The sequence below is a fragment of the Hippocampus guttulatus genome, chromosome 10 (genome assembly GCF_054856545.1).
Source record: "Hippocampus guttulatus isolate MCC_2025c chromosome 10, RoL_Hgut_1.0, whole genome shotgun sequence".
Classification (NCBI taxonomy): domain Eukaryota; kingdom Metazoa; phylum Chordata; class Actinopteri; order Syngnathiformes; family Syngnathidae; genus Hippocampus; species Hippocampus guttulatus.
The window spans coordinates 11,086,372-11,102,150 of record NC_141270.1 but is presented as its reverse complement, the minus strand read 5'-3'; the positions used below and the strand labels follow the sequence as shown (position 1 = coordinate 11,102,150).

At 40.1% G+C, this 15,779-nt stretch overlaps 1 protein-coding gene across 7 annotated transcripts in view; it reads right to left on the bottom strand.

Annotated features, from left to right (window-relative positions):
• LOC147199255 (neurexin-1a-like) overlaps positions 1–15,779 on the bottom strand; it is a 196,036-nt gene that overhangs the window by 116,736 nt on the left and 63,521 nt on the right. For 6 of the 7 annotated variants that reach the window (XM_086121384.1, XM_086121385.1, XM_086121390.1 and 3 more), the window contains 3 exons: positions 7,526–7,827; positions 5,291–5,314; positions 4,138–4,299 (listed from right to left, as the gene is read on the bottom strand). In XM_086121384.1, the coding sequence (XP_085977510.1) occupies positions 4,138–4,299; positions 5,291–5,314; positions 7,526–7,827 (488 nt within the window). The remainder of the gene's footprint in view (positions 1–4,137; positions 4,300–5,290; positions 5,315–7,525; positions 7,828–15,779) is intronic. The other variant, XM_086121387.1, reaches the window with a different exon arrangement.

Sequence of the window (15,779 nt, the reverse complement as noted above, 5' to 3'; positions counted from 1 at the left end):
CTGTAAATAGTCTCATTCATCCAGGTCGTTGTAAACTCAAGGAATTGAACCCATCACAACAACTTATTTTTATTTTTTTTCCATAGCTTGCCTTGCTCTAACATGGAGCTGAAAAACAAAATTCACAAGGAGTCTTTATTCCATCGATCGACTAATACATTCCCCCGAGCAATGACTTTTTTTTTAACAGTGCTCACATTCTGGCATCATGAGACCAAGAATACACCCAACAATAGATCAACACTACTGGCTTGTGAATGTGTCAAAAGAGATGATCTCAGAGGGCACTTGTCACTAATCGTAGAGTGTCACATTGTACTGTCAGCATGTTGCAACAGAGATAGACTGGAAACATCACAGAAAACTGGACATTCTTGGAAATGTCTGTCAAACACCTTTTGTGAATTTTGCCTTTCAGCTTCTTGTCACAGGACATCAAGTTGATCAAAAAGTACTGAAGCCCTGATCAGCTGGATGTGAGCATTACAAAGTTTAGGGAAGGTCAAATTAAGTTCACCTCTTGATTGACCCTGAAAGTTCAGACAAACACAGAGTAGCTTATTTCAGTTACAAAAGTAATGAGAGTAGTGTAGTGTTCATTTCACAACCGTAAAGAAACACCCACTGCTGCCCCACTTAACCGTTGCGTCAAGTGTCATTTTGTTTAGTTTATAAGTGGTGTGTGTCAGTTCATAAACAGGTAAGCTGGCAGAAGCTAACGCATGCCCTGAATGAAAATCAACAATCTATGGATGACACCGTCTCTGCTAGACAAATAGCAGCTACACTGTGTCAAGAGGGGGCACTGCGAGGACCACTTTGCCGAAAGAAAAGTGCTGCTGTAATGGGGCTTAAACAAATTAGACACAGCAATAACCACATTATTATCCAATCTGCATAATGACAGCATCGCTAGAGTAAGAGTAGCAGTAATGACAGGGTTCCCTTGTACAGTCCAATAATGCATTTTATAATGAGACATTTACTGGCTAATTTTAGGGAAGGATTTTTCGATAAAAAAATGACTGCGGTGATTCTAAATAGGCCTCATTTGGGAATTAAAACAACTTTGGCAAGGTGAATGCGACTCGAGTATTTCGATGAGGCCCAGTGAAGCAAATACTAGCCACATTGAAAACTGAAAGTAATCTACAAGCTAGTGCTATGCGGTCGGGGGAGGAAAAAAAAAAATACATCCACCAAAAGTGGAACAGTCCAAGCATGCATGTAACTTAATTCCACCACAACATAATAGAAGACTACTATTTAGAAGGTAATATTTGAACTGATTCATATGTACTGGATTGTCACAAAATGACGACTTTTGCTACATATATGCACGTAAGAGTTAGAGCTGTGGAAAGCACTGCATCTTATTTGGTGACAATTACAGCACAAGGATATACCGTACGAGACAACGAGGGCACTTCAGATGGGATGATTGTATGTGCATGGAATATTGTGCTTATTACTGAGCCATGGCTATTGTCTAACTGCAATACGAGATGTGATGTGACCTACAATGTGATTGATATGATGAATGGAACTACTATACACAAGAAACAAGACACTATGTCCATTCCAGCATGAGCCTTTTACTATTACAATATTGGGTCCTGCTTGTATTAGGAATGCCTTTTACACATCCTGTAAAAGCTTTCCATGCTGTTGTTTGGTATAATCATCAATGACATGTCATGGGAAAACAGAGTTGACCCTGCAATTTTCCACCTTTGAAGGCTGTACAGTACTCATCCTTTTATGCATTTGTTTTTTGGTGAAAGTAGTAATTGTCGAAAGAGCAGGTAATAGCTGGACTTTGTGAAATCAAACTGATAGCCCTAATTTGGGGTGGGGTCGCGGATGAGTTTTCATGAGTAAATCGGAGCGGTGGTGAGTATGCGTGTGTATGTGCTTATGTATTTAAAATCCATACTTCAGTTATCCAAAGTGCTTGCCCACACAAGGGTCGCGGCACATGCTGGAGCCTATCTCAGCTGTTTTCCCGCAGTATGGCGGGGTACATTGAACTTGTTACCAGCCAATCACAGGGCACACAAAGACAAACAACAACCATTCAAATCCCCATTTCCACTTAGGAACAAAATAGAGTGTTCAATTAACCACGCTTGTTTTTGGAAAGTGAGAGGAAAATCAAAGTACCAGGAGAAAACCCACACAGACATGGGGAGAACATGTAAACTCTACAATGGAAGGCCACAGCCTGGATTCGAATCCTGGACCTCTGTACTGCAAGGCAGACATGCTAATGTCTATAATACTGAAAATACCTGTTAGAAAATTGGAAATGCATGGTCGCAAGCAGTCACCATGTATCACGATTTTGACTAGGTATCCTAACAATTATCCGTGACACTGTATGTAACATAATGTTCATTCATTTCACACTGATTTGAGCAAACTGGCTTGCATTTTGGATCGAGAAACGCCCTCCTTTCAACAAAGTTGAAAGAGGTGATATCATTTGGGCGCATAGAGCTCAATCAAGGACAAACACAATTTTAATGTCATCAAATTAAAGCAGCAAATTCTTTCCACAACGAATGGATGACAAGAGTCTGATTATACCGACAAGGATGTGTCGATAGATTTTAAGTTAATATACAGGGAACAGTCAACAAACCCAAACATTACTTGCTTGAAGTGAAGGGCACCTATCGATGCAATAGAGCAGCACTAATTTGTCATCAAGGTAGATCGGTGACAATCAAGTGTTTTACTAATAGCAGTATTGCCATGGAAACTACAATATAACATTTAATCAACTCACTTGTGAGCAATACATCAAACAATCATTGTACATGCCGGTTCATTAAGTAGGTATCTCACTGAGCGGCGAAGGTTTGCAAGTATGCGCGCATGTAGAGATTTTTTCTTGGGAGGGTTCGTTCAGTGCTGCAATTTTGGCCTTTAAAGGTCACATGCACGCAGATGCTAACATTGAATCTGATTAGCTTCGGGATGTTTTATGTTATGCTTTAAAATATGTCAGCTTTGTTGTTATGCAAAATATGAAATTAATGGGATTGAAGAGGAATCGTCATGTTAGCTTCGATCATACAAAGTAACAAAATCTACCACCTATATTGTAGGCCGCTACTTGAGTAGCGTATTTCCATGTATTCTCTAAGGAATTGTATCGCATATTAGTGCATTCCGTCAGTACTGACAGAAGGTACATCAGTCCGTTCCTGAAGGATGCCCATTTAGTTGATGATTGACAAATGACGGGAAACTTGAAGAAAAAAAGATGGACTAAGGACTGACGGAGGTGGGTTTTCATCATAAGTGTAATCGTCACGTACTGGGTCAAAAGTACCAAGGGATGTCTGAGTCTGTCACTGGTGGACGCCCATCTTACTCACGACTGAAAATAAACATGCCCCGCTTGTCTCGTGTTAGTTCATGCATTAGGTCAAAAACTCTGTCAAGCAGTGTATTAAAATGACAGCTGCAGTTAAAAATAAAGAGCATACACTGTCAACCTTATGGAAAAAAATAATAATTCTTCCTCTCCCTTGATTAGTCGAATCAGCTAATTATAGTTATCTGAATAAAATATATCTTTGTGACTCAACAAATGACAAGTCTGATTTAAATGGATCAATCTCATGGTTGCTATGAATATCGAATAATAAACAACGGGCCACAATGAGATTGTTAAATGTAACTTTTTTTAGTGTTAACATTTTTAACTACTAAGCGATTGGCTGATGACTAGTCCAAAGGGTACCCCCCGGCCCTCACCTAAAGTATGCAGGAATAGCCTTCAGTTCTGCTCCGACCCTGATGAGTGTTATAGAAAATGGATAGGCATTTTTAACTGGAGCATGTGTAAACCAAAAAAAAAATAGCATAACACAAGTGAAGTGTGGGTACTGATCCTTTCAAATGGAGCCTTTTGCGCCTGTCGGGCGTCTAGGACATTGAGAAACGTCCTCAGCTCGAGCGAGTGGAGGCAAAATAAAGCTTGTGTGCGTGCGCGTGTATGTGCATATGTGTATGCATGTGAGGACAACAAAAAGCCCCCACAATATGGAAGTATGGTTTGTTGAGTCCTTAAGTGATATCCTGACTCCCCAATAGCTTCAAATTGCAGCCAAAAGTGGTATTTACCTCTTTGAGGCAGCCCATGAAGTTGTTGCTAACTGGAGATCCAGGCAGGTCCGCTGTGCTCGGACTCCCTCCAACGTAGAAAAAGTCATCGGAGCCAAGCATGGTATAGTCCTCTTGCGTATATCCCGTAGTCGTCAGAATTCCGTCAACAGATATTGTTACCTAGACAACAAAGCACAGCGAAAAGAAATACTATACTCAGCCTACATTAGGTGCAACTACCTTTCTTCCTTCCCGTCTGAGATGAGTTTTCCTCTACTTTTCCAGAAACCCATTTTCATGTCTGTTCATGTCTTTTTTCTTGTACTGTTATTTTGTCCAAATGATTAGTTGGAGGACCCCATGCCCCCAAAAGAAGTGCTGTTTTATAGAGTTAGTGAAGTGTCCAGGATACAGTGTTAGTATTGCAACGTAAAATTATTTAGCAGACACAAAAATGGTGTTAGTAGAATGTTAACTGGGCGAGTTTAACTCAAATATTAGTACGCCTAACTGTTCTAAAAAGAAGTCAGATGGTAGTGATGGAGTACATGCGGTGTAAGGCACAATTAATGTTTGAAGAATGGCCAAAGACAAAAAATAAGCATGCGTGTCACTCTTTTCTTTTTGATTATTTTCATACAAAAAGATAGTGACTGGGTTACGAACATCGGAAACATTTGCCAGTGCATTAGATGCATGCAAAAACTGCCAAACCACAACAAGGCATGAGAAAGCACCAGAGAAGACAACCACAGCTCAACCGTCACATTCAAGTTGACAAATGGCTTATGTGTCGCAACATGAAGTAAAAATGCATGCCATGCCAAATGAGTGAGGAGCCAAAGGAAGGCCAGCCAGACGGCGAAGAGCCCCTAACATTTAATCTATTCAAATTGAGGCTCTTAAATGAGTGTCTCAAACAAAATTGGACAGGAAACAAGTTCAAAGTAAATACAATTAGGAGGATACAAATGACGGGAAAAAAAATCAAAATGTAAAACAAATCTGAAAAGTAACCAGAAGAGTACCAACCGCTAATTCCCTGTTTTTGTAAATGACGTCTACAGTTTGAAAAAAAAAAATGAAAGAAAAAAAAAGGGAAAAAGAAACACACGGCAAACCCAAACTAAGAAACAATTAGTATATCTACCGAACAATGTAGTTTGTTTACCATAGCGTGTCCAATGCCTGAGTGCTTTGTGGAAAAGGGGGGAGAAAGGAAATTAAAAACTGTGAACAGAATAACGATTGTTACTCAAATCATATATGATGGTCAATACTGTTAGTACATTGTTAAAACGGCAAAGACCATACTGGTTAGTAGAATGACACATTCCATGGATGATGTTAGTTTCTTTTGAAAGCATGTTAGTAACAGAGAGGAAGTAGGGCAAAATAAGTTTAACAAGAAAAAAGCAGACCTAGACCTACGTTGTTCAAAAAATAAAGTTCTCAACGAGGTTTAAAATCTCAGCCAATGAAGTTCTACATGGCTTGTGTTGACATGTCAGTTGACATTTCTTATCAAGTCTTTGTCAAATGTCATATCTTATTGGTGGTAATACGTGTTTTGTTTGTGTCCTGAGAGTTAGTTTTGGGGACTGTGTCTCAGGCTTCCCCTAGAAGACTCACGCACAACTGGACCTCTTCTCTGTTGTATTGACTTCAATTTACTTTGTAGAACCACTTGACTGCAGAGGGAGAAAGAAAGAAGACCCTGCGACAGCCTGAGGTGATTCAGTGTGATTTTTTTCCCCCCAGATAATGCGTGAATTGATTTGATTCAAAGAAGAGTTCAACGCCGACATATTGGATTGACAAAGACAGTTAGGGAAGTTTACAGTGTTCTGATTATGTTCTTCTGTCTGATGAAGTGTTTGCCTGGAAGTAAGCTCCTCAGCCATGTGGTGTAAAGTTTATCTTTCGCATCCTGCTGACCGCATGAGAACATTTACCTTCCTATGAAAGACTAATAAATCTGCCTAATACATGAGAAGGAATGCAACCTTTGTACAAAGTACCTGCAATACACTTATTATATACTGCACCTGACACACTAACATTTCAATCTTTTGCCGTCATACAATATGTTTTGATTAGTTCCCATACTTGAGTTTGATTGATTTTCATACCATTTAAAGCATCAGCGAAATTTGCCATAAAGTCTCCAAGTCCGCTCCTCAGGGGCCCCTATCGAGCAAGTGTCCCCGCTCCAACACACTTGATTCAAAGGGGCAGCTCATAAACAAGCTTTGCACAAGCCTAGTAACAATCACTCATTTGAATAATGTGTTGGAGCAAGGGAAATATTAAAAAAAGAATGCAATATCGAAAATAGGCTCCCAAGGACTGCACTTTGAGACCCCTGGTCTAAAATGTATTCCTTAGAGTAATAAAAAACAAACAAACCCAAAAAAGACAACATGAAATAAAACAGACCTCCTGCATTCCCAGCTAACAAGTGCTGCACTGTAAATTGGCATTCCAATACAGTGGTGCCTGGAGAAACAAACTCCATGAGGACACTCGCAACTATCTCAAATCAACATTCCCCATTGAAATGAATGGAAATGCTATTAATCTGTTTCAGTCTCCCCCCAAAAGGTGTGTTTGTCAGGAAAATAACACTGAATATTGTTGCGCTTGATAAAACCAGTGTAATGACTCAATTAAAAAGTATGAAAAGAATCAAACAGTTTGTGAGTTAATGCTTCAATTGAATTCATTTTCCGCCTGTTGTCTGAAGACAGCTCGGATAAGCTACAGCAGCAAATAGTTTTGATGCTTCTTTTTTGAAGAATAGCTCACTATCTGACATATTGCTGCTTATTATAAGGGAAGTTGAGTTGGATTCATTAACACCTACAGTGCTGAACTCTCAAGTGTGTTTGCAAGTCAAAGCAAAAAAAAAAAAAAAAATCTGCCAAATAACGGCTCATATTCTCTTAATACTAACTTTAAGTCAGGTCATTAGTATCTCAAGGCACCAGTGTATATCATTTTTTGGAATTGTTCATATATGTTTATCAGAGATGCATATTATACAAATTACAGTAAGTGAGTGGAAAAGGTTTACTTGCTATGAAAAAAAAATCTGTTGTTTCTTCCACTGATATGCTTTCTCACCCAATTCATTAAATCATTAAACATTAAAGGTTGGCAATCACTTATAATAACCATGCAGTTAATTTCAGTCAAACCTGACATGATAAGGACATTTTCGTCTGCACGCTTTAAAATTGTTGTTTTCTGTTTTACATCTCTACCTGCCATTGGCAAAGTTTTAAATTTTGCAATCTAATTACAACGTCTGGAAAAATTATACCATACAAAACAGTATGATGGTAATGATTTAAGTGAATGTTGTAATTCATTTAGGTATCTTGTTCATCCTCTGTACTGTTACCTGACGTAGATTCCTTGTTACTTTGACATCATGCCAATCATTGTCATTAAATTTCCCATTGACTGGCTCCACCAGAGCTTCAAAGGCTCCAGACCCCAAATTAATGACGAGAGACACGGCCCCATTTTTCAATGCCAGGTTGACGTAGTCGGCCGATTTGCCGGTGTGTAGCATCAGTCCATTCCTCTGGAGGGTTTTGAATGACAATGTGATTTCATCGCTGCTGCTTTGAATTGGGTTCAAGGACAAGTCGTAACAGAAGAACTCAGATCCTTTGAAGGTTGCAACATACTCTTCTTTCCCTGCAGAGACCAAGAGAGAAAATGTGTTGAATTAATAACGTGCCCGAGTGGGTGCCTATTGGAATGCTGTCAGAGAGGAAAAAGAATGAGAAAGGGAAAAACCCCCCATCTCAGAGTAGTTTGATTAATAATCAACATAAAGATTTGACAGATACCTACCACGGCCCAGGACCACAGGTGAGTATGGTACTGCATTTTGTGACTGAAAATTACATGCTGAGTGGAAATGCATTTATATTTAATAAATACATCATAAAAGAGGATTTCTTCAATTGTGTACTGTATGTACTCTTTGTTCCATTTGGTTCTTGTTGTATACGTCCCGCCAGTTAGCAAGGTTTAGTGACGACATAAGGAGCTACTGAGCGTTCAACATTGTCCTCAAGGACACCGAAAGGTCTCAAGTGAACCAAAGGAGTCAAAGCGACAGCCCCCCTGTTACAAGACACCCACTTGACTCACTCATCCATGCTGCCTATAAAAAGGAGGGAAAGTGCAATTGTAATCCCCATCCTGAAAAGTGAACATTTCAGGGAAAATGAAAGGGTCATTCTGTGAACTGGATGTACTTTGCTTCATGATCATCAAAACTGAGCAGTGGGAAAATGGCTGCTGTCTCCATACCAAACATGACAATACTACGCGATGTACCGTTTTGCAGAGACTCAATGCCATCAACCAGATTGACGGTGCACAGAGCATATGAGCGACTGCATTGAAACGACTGACGGAACAGAAAGACAAGAAGGAATACTCTCAGGAAAATAATAAGATGCCAAACGGACTCTCCACCCTTTTCTGTAATGCAGCAGTTATATTAGCTTACAGAGAAAAAAAATCATATCAACAAAAGGATATCGGCCATCGGCTGCCCTTCCTGGACACTACACAGTACACCTCGCTGTTTAAACAGTGCTAGAAAAATTGTTCGGGACAGTTTACACCCAGGCTATCACTTGTCCAACCTGCTTCCTTCCAGACGGTGCTACAGGTGTGTCATCACCAAAACAAACAGACTCAAGAACCACTTTTATCCCAAAGCCATTACATTCCTGAATGTAAATATGAAATGACAGGCCACAGCTAGCCCCATTTGCACTGACACTTTATTCATATGCATCGCAAGGACCATACTGTACCTATAACACACACAGCCATATGTCGGCACTAACTGGTCATTATCATTGTTTGTTGTGTGTCTTGTTTCTATGTCGTTGCATTTATCTTTTAATCTCGTTGTGTTGCTGTGCAATGACAAAAAGATTCTGATTCTGATATGACAGCGCATTCGGGAAGTACTCCATTGTTTCAGTATTTTGTTATGCTATAGACTTATTGCCAAATAAATTTATATGATTAAAAAAAAACAACCCCCCCCCCCAACAATTTCTAAACTCAGTAAGACATCCATCATACTTTGGAACTAAATGACACTGTGTCTAACAGCACTTGGAATGTGTAATCTCGCACCCGTCCACTCAAGCTGACTCTTTCAGTCAGATATCTGCATACAGTACATCTAACAGAGCGTGCAGTCACAACACATTCATTTCCCAATTGGTGTAACTGAATAAGTGAATTACACTATTATGGTACAGATCCTGGGCGGCACGGTGGACAATTGGTTAGCACGTCGCCCCCACAGTGCAGAGGTGCAGGGTTCGATTGTGGCACTGGACCTCCTGTGTGGAGTTTGCATATTCTCCCCTGTGTGGATTTTCTCCGGGTACTCCAGTTTCCTCACGCATTCCAAAAACATGCATGCCAGGTTAATGGAACACTCTACCTTGTCCCTAGGTTTTGTAATGGAGACTAGTAAATTGTCAAACAAATGTTGCTTTATATTGTGTATATCTACAAATCAAGAATCGGACAATGCAGAGATGGAAAAAAAGTATTACAATGACTCATAGGAACAAGGAACTCATCAACATCTCAAAGACGGCGTGCATGTGAATAGCCGTTGCCAAGCATTTAAAAACTAGTTTAGACAGATAACAAGCTATTAAAACCACTAGCAGAAAATAAGCCACAGCAATATAAATGGGTGAGCAGTGTTCAGGCATGCTACAACAGCGTAACAAATAAAAAGGGGTTGCTGTCCACAACAATTTGTCACCTCATTGATTCACCCTTAAAGGCCCTATACAGCGCCTCTGGGAGAACTACATGAGGCCGTAATTGAAGTTGACTGGAGTTTTTTTTTTTTAAACACCCCTCCATGTCTGTGAACCCTATCAGTGAGAATGAGAGACCCCTACTTCTGTTCACCAGCACAAGCTCAGGATGACATAAGAAATAAGGCCACTGGTTGGCGGTCATTCTCATCTCTTGCCTTCATCATACATTGCCAAACCAGCAATTCACTGTTAATTCCCCAAAATAATGAAGAATGAATTGTGAGTGTGGGGCATGGAATAAGTATACAGTATGTGTGTTTAAACACTTGGTACAGGTACATGTGTGGATGTGCAGGGGGCATGGTGAGGAATTTATAACAATTTGGGACTCATCCCATTAGTACTTTTAGAATAGCGCAGGCAACCAATTATATGGTGTTGGGGTTGTTTTTATAAATACAGACTGTGGCAAAATATGACAAAATGTGTTTGCTCACCGATCGACATTTGGAAGCATTTCACCATCTTTATGTCAAGTCAAGTGTGACGCTAAACTTGCATTCAAGCTTCCATCTTCCAAAAACACGGTGAGTTTATTTTCACTGAATGCAGATAAAACCAATAGTATAATTAATCATAATAGAAATGTCAAAATGGGATGTCAGTTATGTTTCATTTTAATCACTTAATCACTTTTAATCACGCAAGATAACAATCCAGCACCACTGAGTCCAGTGGGTTCACGAAACTTATAAAAGTCTCCATTCAAATAACACATCACTGTTGTCAGGCTTCACATGGCCCAAAGAAAATGTAAAAAATATAGCATTTTTCAGGAAACCTATAAATGTGTTGAATTGTGAACATTGCATCATCAAAGCATGCAAGCTATTTTCAAAACGTTATATCAGTAAATAATTTGTTGAAAAAAAACAAAACAAAAACGGGGTAATTGATTGTGGAAAAAATATGTTTCAGCATGTGACGACCCCAATGTCTAACCATCGGTAATTTCTGGGGCATGACAGCGCATCTATGACAACTTTTCACCGCATGATGGCCGCACTCCCCACCTTTGACGATGATTTTTTTTTTGGGCAAATGACTCTTAAAAAATTACACTAGCAGAGCACAGAATTTACTTCATTACACTTGAAAACTGGCAAGTATTAAGTGACAAAAATAATAATCCCCAATCCAAATTCTGCATTAGCGTAAATTGACTCATTTTATCAGAGGTGCCAGTGAAAACAATGAACTGAATGTGTCAAAAAGTAGGAAAGCAAAGATAAAAAGTTGTTGAAGCAAACTGAACTTTAAAGCCTGAGTTTAATGCCATACATCAGGCAAAATAGCATCAACAATCATCAGTCAACACACAGCTGGACTTACAGCCTGCCACAAACATCCTGCATTCTAAAATAGGATCATGTCAAATCAGTGTCGTTTTTATGTTGACTAATCCACCTACTTCACAAGGTGAATTATGTTTGTAGAGTGTTATTTGACATTTGTGGCAATTATCCCTCTTACATATACCTGAGGCTGACTCCCACAAAATTTCTTGGAACTGTCATGCTCCACTTTTAGGTATAGTTTGCAGAAAGGAAATGCAACCTTCACCGTTAACACTTGACTGTTGATGTGTCACAAAACTGTCGCATTTCTGCAGGGGAAAAAAAAAAAACATCTATTTGAAGGCTGTTGTTTCGTCGCTGTGTTCTTCGGTGTCTTTGGGTGTGTCCCGTGGTCTTGAGTCAATCAAAGCCCTGCAAGCTGGCGGCACCTTCTTGCCCTTGAGTCATGACACCAACTGGGAACAGGGATAAAAGCTAGCGCCTTTAGTCTTTTTCCAGACAAGAGAGGACAAAAAAAAGACTAGAACAGAGTGAAAATGTGCTCCCAAGCGAGGCCATAAATAGATTGAGACTTGAAATTGGGAGGGAGTTGTTTTGAGTCATTAGCAACAGATCTGTAACAACCACCGAGTTATATAAAAGTGCAGTATACTTTTTGACACCATTCCTTTCGTCCCGCACTGTTCTAGCAGGTGAAATACTGTATGTATTGATGAATCAGCAATACGTAATTGCTTCCACAATCGGGGACCTCTCATCACATTGAATTTGCGGTTGCAGTGCAGAGCAAGCTGACAATATTGATGCCAGTGATACAGTTATTCACCACTCCAATTCAATCTAAATTATGCCACTCACGACACAAAAAGTTATAGAAATGCCGTTATACATATGGGTGCATGAATACCGAGAAAGTAACGTTTCAATAACCGTTAAACAAAACTGACAGTTTAGAAGCCAAACTGTTGTTGTATTGTAAAGCGGTGCAACAAGCAGGACTCTCGGTTGTCTGCGACAGTGCGGCCAGGAGACTCCTCATCAGTCACTTTGGTCTGACACTAATCTGGCATCTGCTGCTCTATGGCTGATTTTAAATTAGCTTGCACCCAGGGGAGCACACTGCCCGTCAACATCAAATCAGAACACCGTGACTCTAAAGCAGACTTGGCAGGGGATTAGAAAATGAACGCTAGTGTAAAGGCCTTGACTTTAATTGTCTTCATTTTGTTATTGTCTTTACTGTATAATTTGAAATAAAATCTTAAATAATGATGACGGGAATGCATCATTATCTGGTAGCTTCAATACATGCACACCTGCGGGTCAAATTTGTCTACACTCTAATGTCATCCAACGTCAGAGCTGTAACAAAAATTCGGACATTGCAAAAGACAAAAATGATTTAGTTTGATTTACCCGTATGATGTAGTTAATATGCAATGGTTACAATACGAGTATGTTTTATATTTAACTGTAGAATAGTTGTATCCTATTGTTGAAGTAACAATGCTTTGGTCATGCCAATCAAGTGTTGTCAACCTTATTTTTAATGGAGTGCTTTTTTTAGGCACTTTTTATCATACTTAATAAATATCGCTGCTTTAGGGCAGAATTTTTTCAACTCCAACACCATCACTTTCAGAAAAAAAAAAATACATAGCATGTTTGATGATCCATTACCATTACATCATTCAAGAGAGCAAACCAGTTTCAAACTTTAGATGGGTGACTCATTTGTAAACTTAACAGACCCACATGGTGTCTGTTAAGTTTACAAATGAGTCGATGAAAAAAATTGAAATTGGCCAAATTTGAAAATGGGTGGTTTCCGCCCAACAGTGATAGCATGCTAGAGATGTTGATTTTATTTATTCATTTTTAATCGTAATAACATCAGAATTTTTTTTCAGCTTGATAAGTGACACTTGAAAGTATTCTATTCAACAGTGGCGGACAGTATATGCTGAATATGAATGGCATAGTGACATATGTACATTAATACAAGTCCAGTATATGGAGATAAAATCATTTCTGTTTATCAATGTGTTTTATTTCCTATCCAAATAGTGACTTTGACGATAGCCCGCTGCATCATTGTGTCACTATCACCCCCATCCCTTGTAAAATGAGAAATGTTGGTTTTCAGCTTTCAGTGACAAGCATACTTTGGAGGACTTTTCATCAGGTTCACAAGACGTTCACAGCTTAAATAGGATGGATCACATCACTACCACTACCACAACACTTGAAAAGGACCAGCTCAACCATAAATATGTTTAAAACCATCCATTGAAGACCAAGCAATTTCATCGCCTGGCAAATTACTGACATTGGATTTCAGTCCCTTTCCATTCAACTTCTTTCCTCTGGCAGCCTATTAAAAGCATGCAGACATGAGTGTCTGGCACTCTTTTGAAATAGTCGCAAGTTAGCGTCATGAAACCACTCTTAGCCTCTTAGGGGTTTGATAGAGACAGGACTTTTCTGAAGCTCTGCATTCTTTAAAAACATATTTATTACATTATCAGCATACCCTTGAAAAAACCTAATATCAAACTGGCCTTTCAATATGCTGTAAGAGAAATCAAATATAAGGAGCTGTACCATCCAGCCATCCATTTCCCAATCCTCTTATCCTCATGAGGGTTGTTGTGCTGGAGGCTACACCGGCTGTCTTCGGGCAGTAGGTGGGGTACACCCTGAACTAGTTGCTAGCCAATCGCACGGCACACAGACGAACAACCACTCACAGTCACAATCAAACCTAGGGACAATTTACAGTACAGTGGTACTTCTACTCTGTTCAGAAGAAATTTTCAAGTTACGAAACGCCTCAACGGGAAAATACTGCCTCTTGTTATGAAAGAAATTTCAAGATAAGAAAGGTAAAATTAAAGTATGGCCTGCTGCTCGCAGCTCCGAGTTTCTTGAATGCAACATACTGTGTAGCTTATAGCTGCTCTGCCATTGGCTAAGAGGGACTTCTACCGTATGTGTCTAAATGTGTAGATAGATAGATGTGTGTCTATGCAGCGTCCCCGTCATTCGCCCCTCGGGCCATGAGGTGTTCTGATCACTCAGAAAAAGTGTTCATTGGTCGGGCGATCGCTCACTATGCTGATGTTTGCCTTGGACATTGTTGAAGGATTGTTAAAAGTCAATAAAAGCAAATGTCCTTGGATCAGTTCTTTACAAAATGCCAGGCAAAAAACACTTCTGAGAGAGAACGTGGACTAAAGAGAGCAAAAAATGATGGAGACGCAGACCCCGGACTTCTTAAGACTTATCGACTCTTTTAATTTCGTGCAGTATGTGACCAGCCCGACACATGAACAAGGTCATATTTTAGACCTTGTCCTTGCTTATGGTCTACCGGTGTCAAATCTGGAAGTCCTTGAAAATGGGATTTCTGATCACATGGCAGTTTTATTTGACGTAGTCTTATCGCATGCTGCTGTGAAATCTGCCGCTCCTAGTTTTAAACGCCGAATTTTTAACCCTCGCACTGCTGGTCGTTTCTCTGATGCCCTTAATAACCTTTGCGTACCCTCGTCTAACACAGAGGAACTCACCTCTTGGTTCAACTCATCATGCCGTGCCATCCTGGATTTGGTGGCTCCTTCAAAAACTGTGCTCCCAAAACCTAAACCCGAGCCATGGTTTAACGACATTACCCGCGCAGCTAGGCAGGGGTGTCGCAAAGCCGAACGCAAGTGGAAAAATGACAAATTGCATGTCTCTTATCAAATTTGGAAAGACTGCTGGCGTAACTACCAGCTCACAGTAAAAGAGGCCAAAAGAGAATATCTGTCGGACCTTATTCAAGCTAACCGTCACAACCCACGCGCACTATTTAAAACAATAGATTCTGTACTCAAACCCCCTCTGCCTACTTGCTCGGATTCTTCACCCGAGATGTGCAACAGATTCCTTCAGTTTTTCATTGATAAGGTCTCTACAGCTAGGACTCCGGTCTCAAATACCGCATCTGACCCCTCTGTCCATGTTCCATGTTCAGCTGTGCTAAATTCTTTTGAAACTGTGTCCTTGGCGCTTTTGGAGGATGTAGTTCGCCAGACAAAGCCATCTGGCTCCCCTTGCGACTCTCTTCCCCCGCACTTCTTTCAGGAGGTTCTCCCGAGTGTTGGCGCATCAGTCTTGGATATCATCAACAGCAGCCTCTCTTCTGGTGTAGTTCCCCAACAGTTTAAACATGCTGTGGTCCAACCCTTGATCAAGAAAGCTGGCCTTGATCCAGATGTGCTGTCAAGTTTCAGGCCCATTTCCAAGCTGCCTTTCATTTCCAAAATTCTGGAAAAAGTGGTGCACATGCAGTTGAAAATTTTCTTGGATGAACATAACATCTTGGAGGTCTTCCAGTCAGGTTTCAAGACGATGCATAGCACGGAGTCAGCCCTGTTACGCGTTTCTAATGACATCCTCATGGCAAATGACTCTGGAGACCACGTGTGTC